General features: G+C 42.4%; 1 protein-coding gene across 1 annotated transcript in view; it reads left to right on the plus strand.

The window, feature by feature from the left end:
* The window catches only part of LOC149352850 (putative phosphorylase b kinase regulatory subunit alpha), a 64,459-nt gene that overhangs the window by 29,856 nt on the left and 17,825 nt on the right, over positions 1-16,778 (plus strand). The window contains exons 20-26 of the mRNA XM_089582056.1: positions 3,434-3,515; positions 3,577-3,654; positions 7,640-7,716; positions 7,895-7,973; positions 13,001-13,130; positions 13,217-13,315; positions 13,432-13,475. Coding sequence (XP_089438182.1) covers positions 3,434-3,515; positions 3,577-3,654; positions 7,640-7,716; positions 7,895-7,973; positions 13,001-13,130; positions 13,217-13,315; positions 13,432-13,475 — 589 coding nt within the window. The remainder of the gene's footprint in view (positions 1-3,433; positions 3,516-3,576; positions 3,655-7,639; positions 7,717-7,894; positions 7,974-13,000; positions 13,131-13,216; positions 13,316-13,431; positions 13,476-16,778) is intronic.

A 16,778-nucleotide genomic window follows, 5' to 3' on the forward strand; every position in this document is an offset into this window, starting at 1 on the left:
GGCCCTGGGGAACCATTTGAACAAGTGGAACAAAGACATTTCTCACGTTTTTCAGAGGTGCACTGTGTCCTGTCTGTTAGATAATGTTGTGATTTTTTTTTTGTAAAAAGTACCCTGATCCAATTGTGTTTAGCTTTTGAAGTAGAATCCCATGATGAACAGAATCAAAATACCTTAGAAACATCCAAGTGTAAGCCACAAGCCACCATGTTTTGGTCAAAAGCCCATTGCAACTGATCCAAAAAATCCTGTAGGAGCATCTGTGTACTTCGACCTCTAATAAATGTGTACTGTTGCGGAGGCACGGCATCGAACTTGGTCAGGAAGCTATTTACAAGTAAGAGGACAAACTTTTCGAAGATGTGTGCTGTGCAGGAAATTATGGAAATTGGACAATAACTTTCCATCATGCTGACAGGTCCCCCTTTATGTAGAGGAATGACCAATGCAGATTTGAGCCTCAGAGGCAAGACACCACGTTCCAGAAATGAGTTAAACATAAACAGATGTACACCCTTGATTGTAACGAAATTTTGGGGCATTTCACCAACTGAGGTGTAATCAGGACTAGCAGTTTTGTATTTAAGACTTGAAACTATTCCTATGAGGTCAGACGCCTTCATAATAATAATAATACTCATAACAATAATCCTAACAATTATACTTTATATTATGCATTCTTATGTTATGTTGAATAACTGCTTAATTTGTTTTATTCATGTGCTGCTCATTTATTAATTGTTTATTATGCAGCAGATTAATTGGAGTGAGCTGGTAATATAACTGGTAGCAGCACATGAAGCGCTGTGTTCCGAAGGCAACTGCAACTTTGTTGGATTATTGAATTGCTCAGTTCTATTTTACATTTTTTTTTTCTTAAAAAAAAAAAGTGAACATTTCGCATGATACAGCATGAGCAAATCTTTTGAAAGCCGTGACATGTCAGAACCTTTCTTTTGCCATTTCTATTTATTTTTTGTTGAGACGTTAAAGCAAGCAGGAACAACACATGAAGATTGTACTGCTGAAGTGTGGCTGGCACACGCTTTTTTATTGAGTAAACCAAGAGGGATAACACTGAAGAGAAGGAATGCTGTTAAATTCGTTCAATTAAGTCACCTAGAAAATCCACTCATGTTCCAATTTTTGTAGGGGGTATGTTCCTCATGTTCCAATTGCCTGTAGGGGGTATGATAATGATTTTCATGATGTGAAAACATCCAAGACAGGCAAAAGGTGCTGCAGCACTTGAAAGTTGCTTTGTATTTGTAGTCTGCATAACCGACAATAGGATTGAATTGTTTCAAATGGAGATATACTTTGGCTAACGTCTGAATATTTTCACACTGTCACTTTTGGATGCCGTTACTGTCACTCCTGCAGGTGCAGCTGTCTCCTGAAAGTTTTCAGAACATGGAAACCATGAAAAAGTTTTATTGCTTTACAAGTTAAGCATGCAGCTACAAACTAAAGACTGTGCTGTGCACTTTCTTTTCATCTCTCATTTAACTCCTTTCTTTTGCATGTGGCAATAACAGTGGTCCATTTGGCCGCAGTTGACAGGCCTATGCACATTCCTCTTTTCTTCACATACCTACTTAACACTACTCCGCTGTAAAAACTAGGAATCTCTAAAAAGAATAAACTGGCTGCTGCGTACTCTAGCAGCTCTGTGCACTCCATCTAAGAGCAGAAGGCGTCGGAAGGTGGTTTTACTTTTACTTCTTCGCTTGTATAATGCAATAGAGATATACGGTCACCGGTGGCCTGCATCTCTTGCAGAATACTTCTCTCGCCAATTCCAGTGAATGTAACTAAAGAGAACTCCTTCTGAGCAGCAGGCAGAGAGTGATGTACTTCAGCAAAGGCTTCTAATAAGTACTATTCAGTGAATGCATGCACTTGCGTACATAAGTTTGAGAAGAGACTGTCTCCTCAATTTAAGTTTCTGTTAAACAATTATAGCCTTATTGCTAAGTGGAAAGATTGTGTCCTTTTGATTTATCATTCATGCGTTATGCAAAAAAATGCAGTAGGAAAGCAAGATCGAACAGAGGCAGCTCACACACAAACACTTGAATAACATAATTTCAATTTAAAACAAAACAAAGCGCAAGGCATGGCAACATCACACACATTACCTGTTGTCAACCACTCACTTGTTAGTTCTTGTCCTTGTGACAAATGCAGTTCTGCCACATGGGCACGTGTGTCCAAACTTTGTCAAAGGCTGCTCACTACCTTTTTCTAAAGAGCAGAATGTGCCTAATTACATGTCATGTTCAAGGCTAACTTATCATTGTGTCACTAGGCTGAAAGCACATCTGCACATTCAAACCCTTTGACTGTGTGCTTGTGGCACTGCAGTAGTTTGCTTTAACCAGTGTGTGTGAAGTTGAATGGTTTGTGTTAACTATGCAGTAAAACCTCATTACTTAGAACGTCAGGATGTGAGGGAAAATATCCAAATTATCCGAACGTCGAATTATTGAATGACCCTTCCAAATTGTCAAACAGTTTGCATCATGGTAGATTTATTCATTGAAAACCTAGGCAGTGGTTGTCTGGTTTTGAGAGGAAAATTACATGTCAACCACGATTTTTCGCAGTTCCAGTAAATGCTTTACTGAGCAGGAATGTTGGAAATGTCTAAGCAGAACTGTTTTGGAAGGATAAGAGCCTTCGTGGCCTCCTCCATGATGCAGCATGGTAGCAGTGGAGCTTCTTCACAAGTGATGTTGTTGCATGTGAGAAGGCTCCACTGCAAAACTGCGAACATGTGACGAACATGCAGTGTGTGGCACACTGAATGAATTGAAGAACCACCTGGATGGAGGCGTGTATAAGCGTCATGTAGACTGACTTCACAGCAGTCATAAAAAAAAAAAAAAATCATCTTTAATCTCTCAATCTTAAAAAAAAAATTCCTTTGCACCAGGAGTAAAGTTGGTGCTAACTTGATATAGGCAGTGCTTAGTTTGTTCTGCTTGAAAGCAGAACTGGCACTAAGTTGAAGCAGCACTGGTTAGTCAAATGGGTCTGCAGTTGACTCTTAGGTTGGCTACACAGACTCTAAACTTAAGTTCAAATGAGCTTTGTATTGAATTTGGTTAGCATTTCTTTTTTTCAATGAATGCATGCTCCAAAACCTTACTGAGTTGAAAAACCTCTGCAAAACTCTGAAACTTTTTGATGATAGAGCAATGAAAGCAAGCATATTAAAAGTAGTCTAGTTGAGGTCACCTAATTAGCTAGGCACAACAAAAAAACTCTTGATACAATTCCACATAATGTCTGAAGATATTCACTTTGTTCCTTTCTTCTAATACCCTGCACCTTTTTTTAATTTTACCACTTGTCAACTGGGACATCCTGTAGAAGCACTTATTTACTTTCATCACTGTGATGTATCCTTTTGATTCATCTTCAACAGGGGTTTAAAGTGGGACACCGAGCTGGGTGACGGCAACCGTGTGATCACTGTGAGACATCTTCTGAAGGAGCTGTATGAAAAGGTAGGGGTGATTGTAATTTACACTAAATGAGACTGTATGCTCATAGTTGTCACTCTTTCAGGCTTACAAAGAACACAAGTGGGGTCTTGTGAGACATGTTGCTGGCCTTCTTGGAAAGAAAGTGGAGGACCTTGCAAAGGTAAACCTTCATGTAGTTTAATCACCTTGAGTTCCTGCACAAGTCAGATTTGTTACAAAACGTGCAAAAATAGTTATTAATGTGTCCTTGAAATTTCAGTGTAGTATTTAAATGAGCGCCTTTATGTCTTTGGGCACAGAGGGTGGCAAATGCACCTTAACTGCATAGCTTTAAATAAATCACTCCGGCAAGATACAAAAGTGGCCGGTAACAAACTGCTCACTTAGTTGTCTTGAACACCAAAGTAGTATAGCCATTCTTGTGCTATGCCATTCTGAGCTTTCATATCGTCTCCTGGATTGTCTGCACGCAAAGTGACACGGGTGTTGCAGTCATTTGCAAAGCACAAAGAGGCCCAACAAGCCTTGTTTTTCATTGGCTAGGGCAGATAAGAAGCACACAGTGAATGGGATATGCTATGTTCTAGTGTGAGGAGAAGGAGCCCTGCTGTATCTGAATGAGGGAGTGGTGCCCAACGACTGCTTGGGCCAGCTCCTTCAGCACTGCTCACATGTAATCTGGTGCAGCCTTGAGGGAAAGTGTGTCATGTGAAACTGTGGGAACCAGTGTGTGATGCCACAAACCAAGAGAATGCCCTCACAGACTGCATTGGAGAGCTATAGGCCTTGCCACATGAAGACAGAGAAAAAGAGGTCAAAGGATCTTTACAATGCGAACTTGGCTTCCAGCTTATCACTGCTGGTGACAGTGACATGTTTAATAACCTGCATTAAAATATTTCATTGCCATAGTGAATGTACCACAATGTAGCGGTGTAATACTATGATGGCTATGCTGGAATTGTCAAATACAGTTTAGCCCGGTTAAAGCGAAGTCGGCGGGAATCGGAAATCGCTATATTCTCTATTTCGTTATATCTGGGCTATGAAAGAAAAAATACATATATCAGCTAATTGATTTATTGCCGCTTGAAGAACTAGTCCAGCATTCCCTGAACACGTTTCGCGAGTAAGGACTTCAGCATCGTGGCCTCCATGTCGTCCAACTGCGGACCGAAGTTCTGGTTGAACTCTGAACTCCCGAGGAACATGTGCAGAGTGTCAGCTGCTGCAATGGCCGCTGCTGAGGTCACTGGCTTACGGGCAGAACCAGCATAATAGCAATCGCTGTCAGAGGCACTGTCCACAGTGGCCCCGTTCATGACACTTCCGGCAACTTTGTCGGTCGTCAAGTCCTCAGTAGCAACAAGGTCGCCGTCGGTGAAAACGAAGTCCATGTAGCTCAGACCCAAAGGCACAAGGTCCAACCCACTAGCGGACTCCCAGAGCTGCTCCAAGGAGGCGGCACCATCAGCTGTTGCAGCTGTGTCAACCGTGGCAGCTTCTGCCCCGGCAGGCACCGCACCCACGCTGCTACTTCGGGAGAAGCCAGCTTTCTTGAAGCAGTGGGTGATGGTCAAATGCTTCACGTCCCTCCAAGCTCTGTTTGCGAACAAAATCGCCTTCACCAAAGGGACTTTCATATTGGCCATGTTGTCGGCAGTGTGAGCATCGATGAGGAAGCGCTCGATCACTCTGCGCTGGTAGTGGACCTTGAAGTTGGCAATAACCCTTGATCCTTGGGCTGCACCTTGGCGGTAGTATTTGGGAGAAGGAACAAAACCTCGACAGCATCAGGTGTGCGTTGACGTGATGTGCACTGCAGTTGTCAAGCAACATCAGCACCTTGCACTTCCTTCGGACCATCTCTTTGTCAAAGTCGGTGAGCTACTTGCCAAAAATGTATCGTGTCATCCATGCCTTCTTATTGCTTACATACGTCACTGGCATAGACAGCATCGGCAAAGCTGCGCGGTTTCTTGATTTGCCAATGACCAACAAGTCTCTCTTGTCCGAACCATCTATGTTTGTGCAGATCAGCATGGTGATCCGGTTTTTGTTGTCCTTTCTGTCCACGCATTTGTCTGTTTTCACCACGAGAGTCTTCGTTGGCAGCAGTTGGAAAAACAGCCGGTTTCATCTGCATTGTCGATATCCTTGTTGGAATACGAAAGAATCCGATTGCAGTGCTTGGCCATCCACTGCTGGAGTGAACTCTTGCCAATGGACTGAGCCCCCCTGACAGTGTTTTTAAACGTGGTGCCATGCCTCTCCTTGAACCGCTAGAGCCACCCTTTTCCTGGCTGGAAGCCTTCATAACCGAGAGCGAATCCCAAGTCCTTGGCCTTCGCCAGCATGACCAGTCCACTGAGTGGAATGTTCTTTGATCACATATCCAGGAACCAATTGTAAAGCGCGGCTTCTATGTTACCGTAAGTGGCGCACCGGATCCTCTTTCGGTGCCCACTGCCAACGTCATTGTCGAGAATGGCGCCGTTCTTGCTACCGTTCTTGATTATTTTTGAAAGTGTGGACTGCGCAATTTCATACTTCCGCGCGATATCGCTCTTCTTGACGTTTTGGCGACTGCGTCCAGAATGGCGCGCTTCGTCTTTAGAGACAGCACCTTTCTCTTCCCCGTCGAGGTGTCGGGACTTTCGAGACTCGACATAGCTAGAGAAATCGAGTCGGTCTCGATAAGGGTGACAACTCAGTAGGCCCATTGCCTTAATCAGAGAAGTCAGCAGTCACTGAACAGGAAAGAAGCGGAACAAGGCTGGAAGGCGAGTAACTAAAAGTGCATGCACTTCCATGCACTTCCAAAGTGCAGCAACAGCTGCACTTTCCAACAGCTGTGCACAGCTTCCAACATGCACAGCTCTCCATTCCCTGCTTCGAGTGCTGAGAACCCACTGGAGAGAAATTCAAGAACCGCTATCGGACCAGTCAGTCACTCTCTGTGACGTCACCAACGGTCCACCTCTTTGCTTTTTTTTTACTTCTTTTTTCTTCTCCACGGGACGACGCGCTGCTAGGACGTCGAGCCAAGTGATGCAATGAAGACACCTCTTGTTTCTTGAGAGAGCAGACGCCGCTGCGAAGGTTTCCGTCAGCCGAGTTCTGCGTTATTTTCACCCAAAAATTGCCATAAGAACGTGCCGACTGATAGATTATTTTTGGGTTAGCATGAAATCTCTTTGCTATATCTGCTGAATGCGCTTTTATTGACTTCGTTAAAACCGGACCAAAATTACATGGAAAATGCAAAAATTGGAACGGGAAATTGAAGTCCCTTCGTTATGACCGCTAATTCGCTGTAAGTGGCTTCGCTATAACTGGGCTAGACTGTGTTTACTTTCTTTTTTACTTCTTGTGCAGAAGGTTGGCAAATCAAGTTAGTATGTGAATAAAATTATGTCAGTACATCAAATTGTTATGCGATGCTTTAATGTGCTCCATTGTTAATGGCAGCTACACTAGTGGTTTCAAAGTGAGTGTGGCTCTAATGTTAATTCCACAAGCATTTGTGAACTCAATGACTAATGAAAACAGTGCGTGCAGTGTCCATCCATACGGGATAGTCCTCTGCCATGATATGGTACTCAGCACGCAAGGACCAATGAAAGTAATGGTGTCAGTAGTGCATACTTGCACACAGTTAGTCTTTGATTGAAATGTCTGCCATCTCCATGTGATGCCAATTGCATAGCCACAGTTATAGCTCTTGAGGTGTGGCCAGTAGCTCAGGGAAGTACAGCTTATTGCAAATGAAACAAAACAAGATGGGTTGTGAAATAGGCATTGAGTGGCTTTGACTGCAACACGAGTGGGATGCCACTTGTGTCTCTGAGGGTTCCTCGTGACAGCTGAATAAAAGGCATGTGCTTTATACCGCTGCCCACATTCATGGAACACTGCCCACAGATCATGGAGCAGACATTCCTCATCTCACTTTCACTGTACTGTAAACCCTCTTGGGGTGGGGTTGCAGCAAAGCTGTGGCTTTCACTTCTTTGCGTTTGGGGGAAGACGAAAAGCCTGAAAGTTTTTTTTTTTTCTGCTACTTTTATGGTGATGTACTGTAGCATGTATGCGTAAATATTGTGGTTCTTCACAGACGTCGTACGCCATTGTTCTCCTTACAGGCTGTAACAGATCTGCTTGTGCGACAGAAGCAAGTGACAGTAGGCATGCCTCCAATGAATGAATACACCATCACAAGGCAAGCTGCCTGTAGTTGCATTTGTGTATCCATCTGTGCTTGTGTCTCCGTCTATTGTCTCTCTGTAAATCTTCTGGTATGCACTGTCTCGAGCAGCATGTGCTGTGTCTTTTAGTAGCGTTGTAATGTGTATATGCTGGTAGAATTGGGGACTAACACATTTTTGTGGTGTTTATAGGCCACAGCCAGCGAAACAGCTTCGTATTATCATTTACAAAGCCCATGGTGCTGATAAAAGTGCGGCTATGTTGACCCAAGTAAGGCATCTGGTTCACTTCGGAGCTTGAGGTGCACTCCCACTGCCTGCCTGCCTGCCTGCTGGCACCTCTTCTGTGGCAAGCACTCTTTTCAAGCATGGCATGGTACTCACCCCATCAGTCACTTGAACGGCGCACATTTCTTGTCCTCGTGCTTATTATCAGTGCTATACTTTATGCAACCAATGTAGCATGTTCTTCTGCTCTTTCATTTTCTTTTGGATTGGTGGACTGAGGTTCCTGAGGTACTCGGAGACCAGTATTAGTACTTCTCTCTGTTTAACCACTGGTGCATTTGTGCTCAAATTTTGCACAGAGGTTGCATGTGGCAGCAGCTCTTGCTTAATGCTGCGTTTGGGTGCAGTGCTTTCCTACTTTGTTCACAATAAATCGTGGACAGTGGTTGCACCAGATGAAACAAACAATCGTGATGAATGGAATAGGGAGTATGCACTGACATCACAGTGATGGCCATTTTGTGGTGCTCATAGCACGGCAAAAGACTACAAGTATATCTAATTGGCCTATTGCAAACTGCTCCGGCTTCCACTGCTGAAGCTGCGCGCTGCACCATAAATTGGCACCCGTGACATCTCATGAGTACATGCCTCAGACATTGGTGTCTATCTTTAGGAAGCTGAGAGCTACGGATGTCATTTTGACAGTTGCTTCGTACTTTTAGCAACACATGCAACCACCTTGGATTTGGCCGTGAAACACTGTGTCTCTGATTTTGTGGTTCTGTAGATAGCAGACACTTAGATTTATTGTGGACAAAACAGGCATGTGCCACACCCAGATATACCATTGAGTGAAACCCACTGCTACATGCCACCAGTGTGTAAAATCTGAACTGAATGAGCCAGTGGTTGAGCCCAAAGAAACACAGGCAGTTTTCTTCATGAGCAATGCAACATTTGTTAGTTTTGTTAAATTTCACACATTGAGACAGGTTGACAGGACCTAATTATAACCCTAGTAAACAGGCACATTTTTAGAAAGAAATACAGAGTAAGGGTTAAGCAATAGCTAATATAATCTTTGAAGAAAACAAATAAAACCTGCCTGAGCCCTGCTGCAGCACTGAATCTTGGAGGCCGCTTATGAGCCTCATGAACACCGCCACATGAATGGGTGTCATGATGCTGACTCCTCCTTCCTGTACAGTATTTTTTTTAAACAGTCATAGAAGAAAACTAATTTTATTAAGCATGGCAGTTATTTGAGAACTTTTCAAAAACTTTAGAAAACATTAGATTCATTTTGAATAATTTTGAAAATGCACTGTATTTGATTCCTTCAGCGAATTGAATAGGAGGGTATTCTATTCGCTATTTGAAAACTTTGAATATATGCACACCCTTACTAAAGGGGCACCAGAAATACCAGATGTTTGCTTAATTTAATGTTTGCATATAACTTTAAGAGTGAAACAAGCAGTTCACAGTGCATTTGCTGTGTTCTACTGTATAATGCATGTGCCATTGCATTATACAGGTAAAGAAGGTGGTCCCTGATGATATGTAGGTTGTGTAGTTGGGGCTGTTTAACCGAATGCATGTGATATTTCGGCGGGTCTACAGAGGCCAGGCAGGAAAATGTATTAACAACCCTTCGTAGGGGATACCTGTAAAGCAGAAACATTTATTGACAGGTGCCTTTCTACTGCAGCACTTGTGAATGGGGGGCTTCGCTAAAGAAACAAGACCTTGAGGAGATTTTTTTTTTTTCATTTATATTATCTCGGAGCCATCCATTTGTTACAGAGAGGAGTGGAAGGGATAACATTGAAGAATTATGGTACAGTACAAAAGTGAAGGGTGATGTACAAAAACATAAGAAACCTACAAATGAGAGTGGTTTACATAACACGAATAATGATGGTCAAAAAGCATGATTTTTGAAGAGCTTCAAGAGTTGGAACAAGTGGGCTAACGTGAAAAAGTGGAAAAGGCTCCATTAGTTGAGCAGAGAGTGAAGGTGCGGTAACTGCTGTGTGAAGCGCAAACTGTTTACTAGGAGGCTCAGTCTCATTCTGGTTAGCATTACGAGGAGGGGTATGTAACAAGGAGAGGAAAGGTGAATGCATTCCCGCAGTAGTCTCGCTTTTCAGTGCAATACGTACCAGCACTAAGTACTCTATCTGACACAGAAACACACATGGTAAACAAAATGCTAAAATATGTAAGCTCGGCTATTCTCAGTACATTAGTTTACCAGCAGTGCGATGACTCTTGGAGGCCTTCTTTTTTCTTTTGGGCACTAACAGGTGAACTAAAGATTCTTCACTGTACAGCCTGCTTTGGTGATGGTACAATTGATGTCTCATGCATGGGTTGTTTGATGGTTAAGAAAAGGCATCGTGCGCCATCATGCTGGTGCCATCATGCTTATTTAGTGAATTTCATGCAGGGAAGAAGAGCAGCTGCGGTCAGCTCAGACTCGTTCTGTGGAAGTCAAGGGAGCTGTAGGAACTGTAGTGGAATGAATCAATGCATATTAATTAGAGCACATACAGGGTGTTTCACCTAAGATTTTACACAATTTTTAAAAATAGGCTTCTTGAGTTAGAGGACTGCTTTTTTTGGCATAGCATTGGCAGCAGTGTAGTACATCGGAATACAGCTAAGACGTGTGCTAACTAGCAGTCTGGTTAACTAATATTGAATAGCTAACTTCTTAACTATTACTGTTGGGCTCCTTAATTATTGAGACGTGTGTGGCCCACCTGTAGTAATATCCATATCAGTTTTTAGAATTTTGAACATGCGGTTACCTTCGGTGCTGAGGCCCAACAAATTTTGATTACGTCGCACCAGAATACATGCGCTTTTGAGAAACTTGCAGGCAGAGCAACCTTTCCAGTGCACTTAACTCGTCGAAATAGCCAAAATTCGATGGACCACAGTGCCGAGGATAACCGTGTTTTCGAAATTTTTAAAACTTTTAAAAATAAAAAGTTCGCTATTCAATATTAGTTAACCGTCTTGCTAGTTAGCACGTCTTAGCTGTATTGTGATTTGCTGCACTGCTGACATTGCTATGCTGAAATAAGCGCCCTTCTAACTCAAAAAGGCTATTTTTTTTAATTTTATAAAGTCTTATGTGAAACACCCTGTATATTCTTTGCATGAAATGCTCCTTGACCTCTCTCTCTGTGATTCAGAGTGACATTGTGCATTCCCATTGAGGTCAGCAGAAGTCAGTAAATGAAACTGCTGAAACCTCAGAGCAGGCAATCGGATTGAAATGAATCCAGATAAAAAAAAATTTCAGTAACTTAAGTAACACGAAAGCAAACCTGTTGGCCAACAGGATTTGAACCTGTGCTGTCATTTTGCTTTAGTGAAGCAGATTCTTGTATGGGCAAACCACCGAGCCCCATGCGATGATAATTTTCATGTGGTATATCTAAAGCACAGTGCATTCTTTAAGGGCAGGCACACTTATCCGAGTCAATGAAATGTATGGAGATATGGTTAAAGCTGGCCACTTATTGTTGCTTGTGGAATGGAAAGTGCCTGAAGAGGAAAACTTGTGATGTTTGCTTGGTGACGCTGCTGAAAAGTGCTGGATGGGTATCTGGAGTAGCAGGACTGTGGTGGCCATATTTAATGATATGAGACAATGCATTGGAAGGTGTGAGGTAAACAAGAAAATTGTTTGAAAAAGAAAAATGACATTTTTATCTCTCCTATCCAAAAAAAGTTTTTGCAGTAACTGCAAGTGTTGTGGTCACTTGTGGAATGACATCATGAGACATAATGATCCATTCCGACTACTGCCTGCAAACTGCTGCTGCTGTTTTATTGTTCCAAAGCCAGTACCATCTGAAGAGGTCACTGCAGAATTGTATACATTTAATGGCAGGTTTAATGTGTTGTTGAATAATTAATGATGCAAACACAAAATTTTCTTCTGTTTAGCTTTATAATTCGGTGCTTCTGTGGGTCACAAATTTTAGGGGGTAGGATATTCCAGAATGTCAGGTGCATATTGACCTTGTGTTTTCACTGGTTTCTGCTCCTCTCTGCTACTTGATGTATTGCACAAAATTTTGGATAAAATTGAGCCAAGTGAGAACATTGCAAAACAATGCTCTCATTTGCGTACATCTGGTACAAATTTAATGAATCTGTGTATTCAGGTTACAGGTTAACTTGACTTTTATGCTTGTAGACGTATCTCACCTTGTAAGGCTTTTTTTTTTGCAAAGACTTTTAGACATTATCATGCATGATTTGATGCATGAATTCATTTTCTTGTTTACTGTAAATTTTGTTTTCTATTTTGCTTCTTCAGAAGTACTTGGGAGCAAGAAATATGTTCAGTTTCTTTTAGTACATCCCCTGCCTTTGAAATTTGAGTGTTTGCTACATCATGCTTAATTTAGTTGGCTGAAGTTAGCAATTGTCTGGCATGGTTAACTTGCTGTGTGGTTGGTTACTGCCTGAACTCCATATTTCAGGAGTGAGATCTGCATGCTTGTCAACCCAGACTTGTATGTCCCAGTACTCATGGCACCTTTTTTTATTCTGCAGTTGGCACTTGCGCTGATAAAAAATTTCTCTCTGCTTTGATGATGTCACCGGTTCACAATGCTCCTGTATTATGTAGTCAAAATTGATAACTTTGTATATCGCTTGTGTTTTGATAAAGAGCAGTTAGATCACTGCACTTATTGAAAAAAAAAAAATGCTGATTCATTAGTAACATTTTGTATATTTAGAATGGAAAAATTATGCTTTAGTACTAATTTTTGTTCTCTGGACCCATTGTAGGTTGCATGAATGACTTTTTCTGGCTGCCAAAACAAAGTGTCTGTTGTAGGTTACAATGGTTCAGCAGTTGTAATAATTGGAACAGGCAGCATCAACACTTATGAACTACTGTTGGCAATGACAGCATTAGTATGCCATTAAGACATGGCTGTGCAATTTTGACAGACTGGTCATTCGGTTTTAGTTAGCAAGAATGCGTGCAAATGCTTTGTGCTGAGTGCCATGTTTCATTGCTTGGTTTTGCAGGAGCTGCTTGTGTATTTGTCTATGTTCATTCGAACAGAGCCAGAGCTCTTTCAGGAGATGTTGAGACTGCGCGTGGGGCTCATCATTCAGGTCATGGTGTCCGAACTTGGTCGCTCACTTCAGTGTTCTGGTGGGTGCATTGGACAAAAAGCAGAGTTTAGTTTGGGAGATGCTCTGTGGGTCATTTCATTGAGTTAATGAACTTGCATTTTTCAGCCGATGAAGCATCTGAGTACCTTCTGAACATGCGTCCATTTGAAATGAAAATGCTTTTGCGGCAAATTCTGAGTGGGAAGGAGTTTGTCATATGCAACAGTGAGTAGAGAACCAAGACAGCTTTATTCTCTGCTCTGTACAGTCTGTGTGGATCGGCCACAAAATAAAGCATTAATTTATGAGTGTAACATTTTCATTTCTTGCATTTCTTTCAGGTAGTGATGGTGTTGTTTCAGTGCAAGGCAGCAAAATGAACAAGGTAGGCTGTTTTGTATTAGTGATCAATTTACGTTTTGGCAGTATGAAAAACACTCCTCTGAAACTCTTTCATGGTAAATAAGCAGATCAACCAAAAATGCACTTGAGTTTTGCTCTGCACTTCCATTCAGCTCTTTTGTTTAGTTCACTATGCAGTATTCCTGCTTTTTCTTATTATTCAGCTTTTAGCAACTAACCTGATTGCTTTCTGGTGTTTGCTTTTGAAAGGGAAGCAAAAATACTTAAAGCTCCAAGTTTACATTGCAAAGGAGAGATGTTTTGTACAAACGATGGTTGCCATGTGATTATGTTTGCAAATTGGAGCCCATGTTTTGTTTATTGGCCCACAATAGAAACCCAGTGGCGAAGGTGCCCTTGTGTTGAACAGAGGATTTTTTTGTTTTTGGTGGTTGAAGTATTGCTGAAGCCCTCCACTTTGACGTGCCCCTCATAAACCGAGTTGCAGTCTTCTGATGTGCAAATTGTTTCCCTGAGTAAGTGCTGTGGGTTAGATCAATGTATGTGAGATAACTCATTAAACCTGTGCACTGGTCATGTGCGTTGGTGTAAGAAATTCATAGGCCCTAATAATGCCCCAAACCAGCCTTTGTCAAAGTCAGTGTTTGTCTTTCTCCTTGGCATTGCTAGTGTGGTGAAAGCTTGAGGGCACATACCATGTTTGCATGAATACAGGGCTAATTTTTTTCCTCTGACCATCAGCTTTAGAACATGTCTCCTGTTATTTTGGACCCAAGGTGCGGGCATGGCATGATTTTTTTTCCTGCTCTTAAAGAGAGAGTGATCTCAGCCACCAGGCTTCCGAGTTGCAAGGAGAAGGCATTTACGATAACTGTAGTCCGTAGATACGAAAGTGTGCAGCACGCATGGGCAGAAGAGAGAGTGGCTGTGAACATGGAAGGAAGGTGGAGCTGGCTGTTTATAAAGGGAAGACAGTGGAGCAGCTGTGTGGAGTAGGGAAGGGAAAAATCGATGAGCAGGCACAGGACTGGGCAGCAGAAAGTACGAAGCAGCGCTAGCAAGAAGTGGATGTGGTATGACACAGTGGTGGCAGTGGTCAGCACTACATGGGAGGCAATGTGCATGAACATATGAGAGACTTTGCCACACTTAATTGTGTCATGTTCATTTCTGAAGTGTTACCTTCAAATATCATTGACAGCCTGGAAGCCGATGCAGTGTTCGCGCATAGTCCTAGATGTGGCTGCTCTGTAATATATGCATCCTGATCAGACCCTGCGTGCGTTATGCTTAGGGCTCTTCATTTCTGGGTAAAACCTAGTCCAGGAGTGGATTTATGGGTCACCCTTGGACGGGCAGTTCGATTTGAAACTTGTATTTCTTGGACTTTTTCTTTAAAAACTTTTTTAAAAATGTAGGGGCGGGGGTTCAGCATGGTTAATCTGTGTAAAACTTCTCTCTTTGTTTGGAAGGGGGTGGCTCAAATGGCTCCCAAGTTCCTTGCGCTTTATCATGCGATTATATTTAACCCTTTAACCACCAAACCCGAGCTGCACTCATCGTGGGAGATTGTACGAATATTACCAATGGCGTGTCGCACTCGTCAGGCCCAGTGTTGCATTGCTCCCACTGCCAAAAATGAGTTTCGGCTGAATATTGCGTTAGTTGCAGTTCTTTACATTAGAGGGTGGTAATTGTCCGTGAAATGCGTTTTGTGCCTTTAGCGCGTTTTAAGCCCAACAATAGTAATTTTCGACAGATATCTCCAAACAATTTGGCAATTTTGGGGTATGTTTTTCGGGAATTCATTTGGTAGTTAAAAGGTTTATTTTGATTTGAATATGCATGCTGTAATGCATGTATTTAACTAAACATACATCATAATACGTTGCATGTTTCTGTAGGCTATGGGGCCGGTAGCAGAGAGTATGTAAAAAACTTATTGAGGAAAAACTGTTGGACTTTTGGCTTCTTAATTTTTTTTGTGCATTTATGGGGACACCCAGACTTGAGAAATATATTTTCATTAAGGATGGTGAGCCAGACTTCTTCTCATGTCTGACGAATATATATATATATATATATAAACTAAGGGACACGGGATTTTTTTTTAAATTTTATTTATTTTGTGCTGTTGTTAGATTTAGAATGTTACTGAATATGTTATCACTTAAAGCTAATTGATTAGAAAAGCAGAAGAAAAAACAACCACATGCCACCGGTGGGATCCGAACCCACGACCTCCGAATTACGCGTCCGGTGCTTTACCGCGGAGCTACAGCGGCGGTTGTCAAATCTTCTGCTTTGCGGGGTATTTATGTTTACAAATAACCTAACCTTGAGAGTGTTCATTAGCGCCACCCACGTTCGTAAGCGGCGGACGTAGCACGTCCTGAGTTACCGCTGATGTGGCGTAGAACGTCATCAAACGGCGAGGGTGGAAGCTGTGTGAGAACCCTCTTATGCTCCCTATGGCGTCAAGGCTGCCAGAACCGAGGCCCTCGCTAAGCAATTAAGCAAACAAGGGAAGGGGAATGAGGGGCTCATTATAAATATGAGAGGAGCCAACAGCCACAGAAACCAAGGGACACAGGTGATTTTTTTTTAATTTTATTTATTTTGTGCTATTGTTAGATTTAGAATATTACTGAATATGTTATCGCTTAAAGCTAATTGATTAGAAAAGCAAAAGAATAAACAACCACATGCCGCCGGTGGGATCCGAACCCACGACCTCCGAATTATGCGTCTGGTACTCTACCGCTGAGCTACAGCGACTATATATATATATATATATATATATAGTTTTCCTGAAGTCTCGCTCTACCTCCTTAAATTGCATTCATGATTGTGTAATGTTTACAGTACATGGTACAGTGCTTGCAGCGCTCACTCAGTATGCAATAGAGGCAACCTGTGCCAGCAATTTATTTTCATGACACCATTAACCACATATGCTGATGATCATGTATAGTGGGGGCAGAAAGCAACTCGGGAAAAGGCTGAAAGTAGAGGTTGAGTGGATATTTAATAATCACAAACAACCCCGCCACGGTGGCTCAGTGGTTACGGCGCTCACCTGCTGGCCTGAAAGACGCGGGTTCAATCCCGGCCGCGGCGGCTGAATTTCGATCGAGGTGAAATTCTAGAGGCCCGTGTACTGTGCGATGTCAGTGCACGTTAAAGAACCCCAGGTGGTCGAAATTTCCGGAGCCCTTCGCTATGGCGTCCCTCATAGCCTGAGTCGCTTTGGGACATTAAACCCCAATAAACCAATAATCACAAACACATGTCGCACATTTTTAAAGGTGCTGCATGCCCCATT

Source organism: Amblyomma mixtum, chromosome 3 (assembly GCF_055824585.1).
Source record: "Amblyomma mixtum isolate Tamu chromosome 3, ASM5582458v1, whole genome shotgun sequence".
Taxonomy (NCBI): domain Eukaryota; kingdom Metazoa; phylum Arthropoda; class Arachnida; order Ixodida; family Ixodidae; genus Amblyomma; species Amblyomma mixtum.